Here is a 12,450-nt window from a genome sequence, read left to right on the forward strand (position 1 = left end):
CTTACGTGACGTCCGCGAGTCCGCCTTGCATACGTCTATTTACTCGATACTTACTCATCTCGCTCGTTCTCTCTCTTCTTTCAGGCCGTCTCCTTTCCTCTCTGCCTCTTGTCGTTCGTTTCGGTAGCCAACGATCCGCGTTGGCAATTTACTTTCGGCCGCGTACGCGGCGCCTCCCAAGGCCAAACGAAAGTTCGTTCTGAACCAAATCCGATGGAATTTTTTATCTGTAGTATGTACTTATCGGGGACGCCCAGGTCTAGCTGCTTGTTTTCGCCTTGTGCTATTATCGATGATGAACTTGAGGTGACCTCGAAAACTGCGCAACAGTGAGCGCGGGTGTGACGAAGACGAGTGTACGACAGAGAACGAGAGAGTATGGGATGACAGGGGGGCTAGGAACGGGCCAGACAGGGGAAGGAGAGCCAGAAAGAGAGACAGAGAGAAAGAAAGAGAGAGGGAGAGAGGGGGCGTTTACACTTTCGCTCTATATCATTTGCTGTCATGGCTCGGATCTTTTTTTTTTCTGCAACACTTTCCAAAACGATACGCTTCTTCCGACAAATTTCTCCGTTTCTCGACCGATCGTCGGATCGAACTCGTCGCATCTCTCGGATGCATCTCTGACCTTTCCCTCGATAAATTCGACATTGACTTTTTGCAAATTCGCGCGAGTTACGTAATAGGGGAGAGGAAGGCGAAGAACCGGTTACACGGTCGACGACAGACTCGCAGGACGAATTTTCACCCGAGTATTTGTTCGCGGGGGGAATTGAAAATTCGGCGAAACTCGTTTACGTATCGTAACGACTCTCGCGATCCGTGGCAGAGGCGTAACACCACGGTTCGAAGACAAGGTGAAGGCTACTTGGTCGCGGTGCTTAATTCATTGAGACACTTTAGTTTCGTGCCTCGCCGCTAGTGCCCAGCAGTGTGCGAGAACGTATCTCTCGCGAAGAAATTGGCTTGGTGCGTTCGTGCCGCCTCCTCTCCGCCGCTCTCCTCTTATCGGTACCGAGTTCGATCAACGTTCCGTGCAATTCGTCGTCTTGTAGAAAGACGCGACCGCGCTCTCTTTACATAGAAACTAGACCGCGACGTAAAGGAATATCTCTTCTGTCTGTTCGATGAATTTCCTAAATTCTTCGGAGACGTGAAATTTTCCGACAACGTCCCATTAACTGTCGCGAGATGGTGCGTTTCTTCGTCCTTTTCGTTCACGTAGAGGAAGTTCGTTTCTCCGTGACTAAATAGGATCCGATATCCGAAAAGACTTATCGTTTGATCGCACTGATTTCGTGAAACGCGCAACCGCATCGGATGAAAAAAGAGCCGCGGTCGAGGAGAGGGTAGTTCTTCCTGGCGGCCTCCTCGCTTCGCAACCCCCGTCTTCGTCCCCACCACTGTCCACGTAACTCTTTCAAAAGTTCGTAAGACTCGCGTAACCAATCCGGAAGCTACTTAGATTTTTCTCTCCCCGCCGATCCCTCGGCCCTATCCTCCTTCACCTTTCTCTCTCTCCTCTTTACAACCCCTTGGCCCTCCCTTAGTCGTAGTATATTCTCTCTTTCTCCCTCTCTCTCTCTCTCTCTCTCTCCCTGTTTCTCATAGTCGCGGTGGTAGCGAGCTATCGATCGCCGTGGCTCTCCGCGCTTAGAGTCAACATCAGTCATAATACAGCGCAACGGCATACGGGGGTTATTAAGAATAATACGCATCCTAGGTATATATCCCCTTCCCGGCACCACGGAAAAACGGGGGAAGGAGCGTCGTACGTGGGGGGTTCCGTTGCTAAGGTAACCGGCTGGGTAAAATCCCGCAAAGAAGAAGCATCGCCGTTATGTTCCTGCTCCTGCTCTTACTCTTACTCTTACTCCTATTACTACTGCTGCTCTCTCGTTGTATCGACATCTCATCCTCGCGGACGTTATACTGGCTTTTATGAGACGATGAATGTACACTCGCCCTACCTTCCTCAGCTCCGTTAGTCCACCTTTCAACCCTCCTTTCGCCCTTCTTCCCCGATCGCTCTTTCTCGCTCTCTTTACACAGTTCTTCGTCTTCGTGTTGCTCGCGATACTCCGCTACGATTCTTGCCTCCTTTTAGCCGGCGAACGATTAACAGCGTCCGCATCCGTTTAGTCGGGAAACGAGCCGCGTTTCTCTTGATTTCTTCTTTTCTTTGGCCTGTCGCGCGCGCGTCATCCCTCTCTTGCCATCCGTTTTGTGATCTCTCGGTCGCGGTTTTCTTGCCATGCAAACCGACGATGATCGTCGCGCTCGTGAATCCGCTGGTAATCGATCGGCGTGAACATCTCGCTTGACATCTCGATGGACTCAGCCCCCTCCTCTTTGGTTGCAGACCGGGAGGTCGCCGAGGAGGACGGGGGTTGGCAGTCCGCTACCAACGGAGACGGTCAACGGCTAACCGGCCAATCGAGCCAAAGTACGGCAACTAGTCAGTGCGAGATGATGCAGGGGCACCAACAGCACCAGGAACTGCCCATTATCGATCTCTTAGACGACATTAACGATCAGATGCAGATCGTGCTCAAGTCGGAACCTCTGTCGCCGAAGATAGACGAGCTCGAGTCCTGTCTGCTCAACGAGCAGATCGATCTGCAATCGGATCGAGGCTCGGCCAACAATGCTAATGGTCAGCAGACGCGTCAGCAGAATGGTAACAATAACAACAACAACAGGCAACACCAGCAACCAAGGACGACGTTGAACGAAACTGTCCCGTTTGCCGATCTTCGTTGGCTAACGCAGAATGGTAACATGCAACCGGCGTCGAAACTTCGCGACGCCTCCAGAACTCAGGTCGAGCAGGAACTTAAATACTCGAGCCGCTCGATCACCGGCACTTACTGTAGCTTCTGCCAGAAGACTTTCTCTCGTGCGTGGTCTCTTCAGAGGCACTTGGCGGACACGCATTTTTACGTACCGCAGTCGCTCTCCTGCGACCAATGCGGTAGAAGCTACAAGTCGAGAAACAGTCTGGTCAGTCACAAGAGCCAGTACCACGCGAGAAAAGAGCGAAAGGAACACGAGGAACAATGCGAGGTCACGTATTGACCGACATCCATGGTTTAGTGACCGAATTTGCGTCGAGGTTCCGTCTTGCCCCGAGAGATCTACGCACGAAGAAACGCGGAATCAAGAGAAGAGAATACGGCAGAACCGTACGACCTTCTGGAACGCGATTAATCGTCGTTTCTCGTTGCATGAGAAAGCAAAGAGACGTTCGACCATCGTTTACATAATTTTATAAGTACCACGTTGATCGAGTAGTCGCGTTATTTCGTTTCGTTTGAAACGTTTGCGTTACCGAGATAATATTAATCCTAGTCTTCTGATCGTAAAACGAGTTACCTCGATGCACGCCAAAGAGAGTCGCGAATCGAAACCTATGCATACGCGTTACCTCAAAGAATTCACGCGGAACGTCCTGTTCCTCCTTGCCAGAGTCGATCGTGTCGCGTTACGCGCGCACCCTTCGAATAATAAGTTCCGCCATCTGGACTAGTTTCGTGCCAAGTTCATGGCTCGAGCGAGTGTCTTTCCACGGTAAAATCGATACCACTCTCCTGTGGTACGACTGTGCTCTTCCTCATCTACCCCAGAGATCCAGCCAAAAGGGTAGTTCATCGCCGTGCCGACGATAAAGTCGACCTTGTAGCGTTTTCCCATCGATTAGCTGCTGGTATATTTATCGATGGGCGTATCGCGTGGCTGTGCAATTTCTCTCGATCGAGCCAGAATAGAGTCGCGAACACGTCGTCGGTTCGAATTTTTGCCGGCAGAGTGGTTTTTCGCACGAAACGCGAGGCTGGTATCTCGCGGAACGCTCGAACCAAGGACGAATCTATTTATCGGTCGATTGGACTATAACCCATCTATCTACGAGCCTTGAAAAACAATTTTTCGGTACCGATACGCTTGAGAGACTCGTTTTCTCGTATCGTTTCTCGTATCGTTCCGTCCGCCACCCCTCGCCTCGTCTCTGCGCCTTTCTCATGCACGGACTCACGATCGCTACCGTTCATTTTCTATAGTATGTCTCGCTGACACGATCAACGTCGTCGTCGTCGCTTGCCACGTTATACACCGCCAACACGAATCGATCGCTCGCGGAATCGTAGTTACGCTAAGGTAAACCGCGCGAAACGTAACTGTCGCCCCATAGTAATAGCGTGAATGTCGTTAGAAATGAATTGAGAAAATAAAGGAGAATTCGATGGAATGAAATATTGTTGTTTCACTGATAATTACCAACCCGTGGCATGTAACGCTGAGTCGTTAAGAAGCTCGACCCCTCTGATAGGACTTCTGCTCGTTCGCGAATCATACGTTACGCTGAAACAGAGATCAATATTATAACCAAACGTTCGCTTCATCGCATCATTCCGTTAGACCAAATATCACACTCTTGTATATATATATCCACACACGTATACCTACAAGATCTACTCTGCTCTGTCTTGCTGTAAATAATACGCATCGACATGGATACATCTCTGGTGCTCTGAAAACACTAACGTCATCGCTCACGATCGTTCACTGGAATCTTGGAATTGCTTGCACTCTACTATCGTAATGCGCTAAAAAAAAAAAGTAAGAAAAAAAAAACAAAATAAAAGAGCACAACGATGAATGATGAAAAACGGTACGGCACACGCTGCCTTCCGATACGGCAAAGAGCCTTCTGCAATCTAGTCGTGGCCATTGTCATCGTGTAACGACGCGGTTCACAGTTAACACGAAATTTTCAAACGAGCGATCTCGTTCCAATATTTGTTTCCAGTTGCACGTGACGACGTAGTAACCGCATCGGAAGGGATCTTTGAAAACGTTCTTCTAGTTATTTCCTAGAGTTTTTGAAGACGCGACGAAAGCGGCTGCTTCGAGGAATTTGCGCCGGAAGACACGCGTCGAAAAGAACGAATGGACGAAGTAGAAAACGGTGACAATGGTAAGACGACACGCTAGCAGAAGGTACTTTCCCCGGAAAGCACGCACGCCGTACCACTATGTATGTGTGTAACAAAAGTAAAAAGTCCAATAAAAATGTAATAACGAAAAGATGAAAAGTAGAATGGGCGTACGATGAAGATGCTGGGTAGCGCCTGCAAGCATAATTACGTGGTTCCAAAGTAACGCAAAAATATTGACAAACATAAAAAAATAAAAAAAAAAAAGACAGTTTGAGCACGGCTTGGTCGGGTGACGGTGCAATGTGCGCGACTAATCGAGAAGGGCGCACGAATTCTCTCTCTCTCTCTCGGCTCGGAAAAAAGGTGGTAGATGGTGGTGTAAGAGTGAAAGAGAACAATTGACGAGGATCGCGGGACACGCGATGTGTGTGACTAGAGAGAGGACTCTAGAGCGGAGGGGAACGGGTTTCCTCGTTCCGTGTTAACGTGTCCGACCTACGTCCGACCTGACGTTCGAGCACAAAACCAAAAGTAACCCCTGTGTCTGGTTCTGCCGCCAGGTCAGTTGGCCGGCAGCGGCGCGTCCGATGAGTTTCGATGCGAGCCTTGCAACAAAATCCTGACCTCCCTAACGCGGTTGAGGCGGCACATACAGAACGTGCACACCAGGCCCAGCAAGGAACCGATCTGTAACATCTGCAAGCGGGTTTACTCGAGCCTGAACAGCCTCCGGAACCACAAGAGCATCTATCATCGGCAACACAGCAAGAACGAGCAGCAACGCAAGGAGATGGAACAGATGCGCGAACGGGAGAGAGAGCAGAGAGAACACTCGGACAGAGTTACCTCTCAGCAACAACAACCGCAACAACAACACCAGGATCAACAGCAACAACAGTCACGACTGGGATAAACGAGAGCCGGAGGTCCATGAAACCTTCGATGGATTTCTTGGTCCTCTGGATCTCTCTGTCTCTCGATATTCGTTCTTCGACATATATCGAGAATTTAGGGATCGAGAACGGTGCCAGTGTTTCACGTGTGCGACGATCATAGTACATCGTCAGAACGAGAGTTTAAAACATTCGTCGGCTAACGTTTAACGTACACACACGTCGTAAACGAGTCGTTAAAGAATCTCCTCTACACACTGGTCCAATTTACGTTATCGGTTTCATGGCAATATCGTCGTAGGATTGCTAGACGCGTCCCGTTCCTTTCATTACGAGATATGATATTTACTTACGATAGGCTGTCGATTTTTGCATACGTTCTCTAGCGCTACCGTGGATCATTGATCTCGCATTTGTCTCCTCCACGAAGTGGGAGCTGTATGTCGAGGGAAATGTCGTCTTTGTATTCGGGTCGCGGGAAAGATCTTGTGATAGTAGGCGATACTGTTATTATTATAGTTTCTCGTATTTTCGTTCGAGCGGACGAATATTTTAAATTAAATAGACTAAAAAGAAAAGAAAAAAAACGAACAAAAAGCGTAAAAAAGATACATAAAATGAAGCTAGACCTCGAAGCACTTGAATCGCGCGAGAAGTTTAATTTTTCTACTAAGGTTACAAAGAGATATATATATATATACATATACATATAAATGTTACGTTGAGTGTATATAAGTAGGTAGGTGCTCGGGTCGAGCAGAAACGATTCGGAACGTCAGGATTTCCATATTCGTGAGTGAATTCTCTCGTTGTTTCGATCTTCTTTATTTAACTATTCCGTTTCGCAAGAAGAAGAAGGAAAGATGCAAAGCGTCCCCTTTCAGTCTTCTTTTGTATTACTTAGTTTACGAGGGGTGGTTATCGGGGGTAGTCGCGTGAGTATCGCCTGGCACGATGTTACGAGGAAAGTCGCAGTACAAAAACGTGAAAATATATTATATATAAGTTAATAATATGTAACGTAAGTTAATGATCGTAATGTTCTTCGCTTATCCTACGTATAGAACGTTGACGAGGTATTAGACGCGCGGTCGCCCGTCTCCTTTCATCCTATTTCCGTCTTTCTCACTCTCTCTCTCACTCTCTCATTCTCTCTCTCTCTCTCTCTCTCTCTCTATCTTTCTCTGTCTCTCTCTTTCTCTCTCATCCCTTTTCCCGTCCAGACTCATGAACGAGAAGAAGGAACTGGCTGAGAACAGCAACGAACGACCTTGCTCCTTTTGCTCCGCTCGCACGCGATTCTTACCTGTCTTCTTTAACAAGAGAGCGACGAATGTGACGATCGAAATACGTGTAGAGGTACCTTAAGGTGCAGCCAAAGGAAAGTTACTTAATATACCGTTCTTACGGGATGTGGTGCAATGAAAATTACCGAAACGCTTTTTTCGTTCCTTCCCCCCGCCCATGTTGCACACGTGCGCCGAAATTTTTGGGAAATTGTAACGGTACCGGAAACAACAAGAACGATGTGTATCGACATCACGCGCGTTATTCACCACGGAGAACAATTCCGTCGAGACAATCAATGTCGATTGCTAAATTAGCGGTTGCATTTCGCTCGGTCGATTTCGATTGGTTCAACGCAACGGTGGCATCGTTCGCGGTTACAATTTAGTATTAATCTTAATTTATTCTACGTTCGAGACGTGTTTCATCGATCGCTCGGATGGGTTTCTTTTTTTTTTTTTTTTCTCGTTTTTCTGTTAGAAAGGTACGCGTTTTTATTTTTAATATACTTCGTTTGTCTCTTTTTTTCCTTTTTTTTGGGATTTTTCGACGATTATTGTTATCGCGAGAATTCTATCTAATGGTTACCTTTTTGTTATTTTGCGACTGCGATATCGAGATGAAAATTGTGATAGCTCTCGCGTTTTTTATTCACCCTTCGAAAGGAATCGAAGCTGGCGCAAAAAAACATCGACTTCGATCGTAGAATATTCTTGACGAAGACTGCGTCGCCTATTACGTAGAATGTACATATAAATTCTGTTGAAACGAAAATAGACGCCGTAGAGGGCGCGTGCGTACGTATTCATGTAAATAAGAAAGTCTTTTATATCTGAATTTATCGATACGAACGTAATTACACGAATATATAGAAGTTTATAAATACGTACACACACGCACATATACGATACATACTCTGTTCTCTTCTCTTTTTAGTCTCTAATATTGTTACTTCTCCTTGTTTCTTCTTTTTTTTTTTTTTTTTAATTATTATTGTTCTCTTATCGGGTTTTCGGGGATAGCGTACGTCCAATAGTACTCACACACGTATACGCTTATCGTATCCTTGTTTTCTCGTTTCGTAACTATGATTAATCAGATTTTCGAATGAACTTATCGTCGACGATCTGTTATCTTTATTACTATTGCATTACGATAATGAATGATAATTATTATTATATTGATATTATTCTTCGAATTTATCCATGATTATTTATATGAATAAAATGTTTCTTTTTTGTACGCTGAGAGAGAGCGGCCCCCTGTTATTTTTCACGTATCGGAGAAAGGTGCACGCGGGTAACGTCGTGCGTCTCGTTAACCTTCGCGGCTTTATTATGCAACCTCGGCTGCGTTTTATATTTTCTTTTCTGTGTTTTGTTTGGCCGCGTTACACCTCGTTGCCCTGCGTGCGCTTCCGGCCGACCCATATACACGCATACCCCACCGTACTACGTAAGCCCCAGACCCCGTGACACGTATATTCGCCGCCCGAGGTGCCTCGTGGCCGTCCCCGAGTCAATGGGTACGCGTTCACGCTCCACAGCACCGAGGGTCAGACCGTCGTGAATACGCCGTTATGTGCCAGTCCCGAGGACGCGCGCCAGCTCTGCTCCGCCTGTATTCGCCGTTACTTCCATCTTTCTTTGCCCTAGAACGAACACGAGGATCTTTTTCTCGTGTCCTTCGGCTTGGTGACAACAAATCGCCGTCGTGTTTCTTCCTTTCGCTTTCTCCACCTAGAAAGATGCGAGATGCCTCTCCGTTGCATTCCACGACGCGGTACGACGGGACGCGACACGATACGACACGACAAAAGAGTATAGAGCTGACAATGAGTATCGTCGTCGCGTCGTCGCGTCGTCGCAAATATTGTCGAGGTTTTCACCTTCGATTGTTTCGCGTATATGGCCATTGAACGTACAGGAAAGGAATGTTATGAGCGAGAAAGAAAACGCTTCGGAGAATGCAGCGGAGACCTCGACTCAGTCACGGCTCAGGGCCGCGCAGGAACGTGCACGCGCATCGATAACCGTGCCTCGAGATTCGTAGAGAATCCCGACTTCCGGTGGCGACGATCCTTCGATCGTCGCGTTACCTATGGTCAATGACAAACCAGAGCCACGAGCTACCTTTCTCTCTACGATCGGTACGATCATACGGAAAAGGAGAAAAAGAATTTCGAGCGGCCGCAATTAAATTAAATGTTCTCGTGGCCGGAGGTTGAACAACCCACGAAATAGCTGCCACCACGTGCAAATCGGCGGCCCCTCGATGCATCTGTATTTCCTTATCGTGTATCCTCCAATCTGTCACCTTTTTACCATCAAATTGCATTTACCATCCTACGCAAATACCATCCAAATAGCCCGAATATACATTTGATCTTCGATCTTTTCACTTTCCTACTCGTTTTCCTCTGATGTTACCTAATTTTCAACCTTACATACCTCGTACGAACGCCAACGAATTCCGCATTTAGCCTTACCGATCACACATTACCACCCTCATCAACCCCCGGCCCTGCGCATTAAAGAATACCATCAGCGTACACTAATCTTGTCCAGTGATATTAATGGCAGTCGTATCTTTGTTCTTGTTTGTTCCCGGTCCCGCTCGCTCGGCTATACGTTCGGCTCTGGTTCGTCATTGTTCTGTGTGTACCTACCCGCTACCTTCACGAACACGGATTTGCGCTGGGGGTCCATCCACACACGTGGCTCTCCGTGTGCCTCCTCCTACGCCACAAATATTGGTTCGTAACGGAAAATATCTTTTCTTTTTAATTGGGTGTCGATATTTATAACGGACAATGGTGCTTGGTCTCTCTCTCTCTCTCTCTCTCTCTATAAATATATATATATATTTCTCTGTTTCTCTCTTAATTCTTCCGTAACTCTACATTATTACTTATTACTTTATTCGCTCTTTCACTGTTTCTTTGCCATTTCTCTCACTCTTTGCTTAAAAAAAAAAAAAAAAAAAAAAAAAAAAATTCTATTTAACTCTTTCTCGTATCACGCTGCTTTTTTAAAATTTTTTTCATTTCCATCTCTGTCTAACCTTCGATCGCCTATTCACTTGAATGCTAATTCTCTATATAACTATAACGATTAACAACAACAACAACGAAAAAAAAAAAACAATCGGCATTTCCCTTTCGTTCGTTTGCGAAAAATGGAAAAAAATAATAATAATAATAAATCGGTCGGTGACGGTCCAGCAGGCCCACCGTCGGCGATTCTCGCGATGAGATTATCGCACCCGTTACACGGCAATCCACTGCTGCCACCGGGTGTATGCTATACCTGCGACGTTTGCGGTAAAACCCTTTCCACGAAGCTCACCCTCAAACGGCACAAAGAGCAGCAACACTTTCAGCCCCTGAATAGCGCGGTCTGCGCTCTCTGCCACAAGGTGTTCAGGACGCTCAACAGTCTGAACAATCACAAGAGCATCTACCATCGTAGGCAGAAATAGAGCCGGTTATCGTCGCGTTATGCTCGCATCGTGCCGAGGAACACTGTAAAACGAGCTTAGTAGAAAGACAGAAAAAGCACGAGGGAAGGAAAAAAACGGTGCCAATGGACGACGTTGTGGGGGCTCCAAGGAATGAGAACGATCAACTTGTCGACAGCATGGCCGCTCGAAGGATCGCGATTGTTCTTCTCATTTTTCTTTCCTTTCCGCGTCTGTTCGAAAACGCGCGTTACCGTTGCCTTTGTTATTGTCCCTTTTTTCGTCGTTCACGGCTGTAAGCCGCGCGAGTAAATGGAATTGTTGTTAGTTGTTAATTATTATCGATTGGTTAGTCGTCACGACGACGTGTTCGTTAGTTCGGCGATTTGTCTGTTAACGTTTGCGATACATGGGACCAGTAACGTGATCTCGCGTCGATAGTTTTTAATCGGTCGAGAAAATGGCGATACGTCGGTGGAGACGAAAGTGTAACGTAGTAGAGTTTTAACTTCGCGCGTGCATGCTGTTCGCGACGAGCGCACGCTGCTTTTTCGTCGATGGAGCGAGACCGAGAAACGTCGGTATTGCGAAGAGAGAGATATATCATGGAAATCGAAAGAGACTGACTTCGTAGAAACAGAAAATCAGTGCTTCCAGACGAACATGATGAACGTGGCGATTGTTATTCCAACATGGCAGTCGAGTGCACACCTTACGGGACGACACGTGTCGATATATTTTCACCGAGTTCCAATGTTGAACTTCTCCGGGCGAGATTTTGTACGGCCGAACGATGAAACGTACAAAATCTGAAAATTTTGGCCTCCATCTTTGGCCGGACTAACGTGTTATCAATTTGTTAGGGCTAAGCGTTTTACGAAGTGAGATTACCGCGCATCGTCGCGATTCTCATTATACGAAAGGATTCCTCGGTTGCTCGATGAAGAATCGAAACGAATCTTTTTCATCGATATAGTCGCGGAAGCTTGTGAGAGAATCAACCTTCCGGACGCGTCCCGTCCGCAGTCGAGGCTTTGCTCGTTGTTTCAGCGTTGCGAATGCCCGTTTTCATCGATTCGAGTCATCTTCAACGCACGTTCGACGAATCTAAAACGATTGCCACGACGACACTTCGGGTTTGCCGTTTTCCCTGATCAGTTTTACAATTTCTATATCGCGGAGTCTTGGAAGGAAATTGGGGGACGACGGTGATCGTGTATGTTCTACAGCGCGTAGTGGTGCAGAAAAATTAGTATAAATCGCATAGTTATTTTCGTCTACTTTTATACCGCGTAACTCTCCGGATCTTTCTACGATACTTGTGTGAAACTTTCGAATCGCCCGAGAGCCTAACGAAAGCGAGTTGGTCAGCCGACTGACCGAGGGTTTCGCGATGAAAAACGAAGTCCGGGCGTACGTTGGCGATGATTCGAAGGATATCGGCGGCTTCGCAGAATCGTCGGCTCGTCCAGTCAAACGCGAATCGTTTAGATTCCCGTGAACGGGCCGATCACACGGCAAATGTTCAGTGCAACGTCCTTTCGCGCGACTCGCCTTCGAGACGCGCTTAAACGACATTCTGTACCGATACACGGCTTAATCGCAGGCTATACAGTAGTTAGATTTATGTAATGCAACAAAGGAATGGGAGAGAAATGAAACAAAAAGAAAAAAAAAAAAAAAAAAAGAAAAGAAAAGATACTTCCAGGTGTCGGAGACACCATCGTCCAACTAACTTTTAGGCGGAAACGTCCGAAACGTTTCGACAAGACTGTAAACGAAATATTGATTAATCAGAAGACTCGAGAATTTTTAATTGTTTAGTTGTTGAGGGAGAGATACAGAGGGGCGGAATAATTAGTTTTGGGGGGAGG

General features: G+C 46.8%; 1 protein-coding gene across 17 annotated transcripts in view; it reads left to right on the forward strand.

The window, feature by feature from the left end:
• Positions 1-12,450, forward strand: part of LOC126922703 (broad-complex core protein) — a 59,577-nt gene that overhangs the window by 26,040 nt on the left and 21,087 nt on the right. For 9 of the 17 annotated variants that reach the window (XM_050735530.1, XM_050735532.1, XM_050735535.1 and 6 more), the window contains one exon: positions 2,363-4,642. The exons of 4 other annotated variants lie outside the window; for them this stretch is intronic. In XM_050735530.1, coding sequence (XP_050591487.1) covers positions 2,363-3,078 — 716 coding nt within the window. In that variant the 3' untranslated portion in view covers positions 3,079-4,642. Of the gene's footprint in view, positions 1-2,362; positions 4,643-5,497; positions 8,366-10,340; positions 12,274-12,450 lie in introns of those variants that run through there. 4 more of the 17 variants (XM_050735538.1, XM_050735540.1, XR_007712900.1 and 1 more) reach the window with 3 other exon arrangements.

Source organism: Bombus affinis, chromosome 12 (genome assembly GCF_024516045.1).
Source record: "Bombus affinis isolate iyBomAffi1 chromosome 12, iyBomAffi1.2, whole genome shotgun sequence".
NCBI lineage: Eukaryota > Metazoa > Arthropoda > Insecta > Hymenoptera > Apidae > Bombus > Bombus affinis.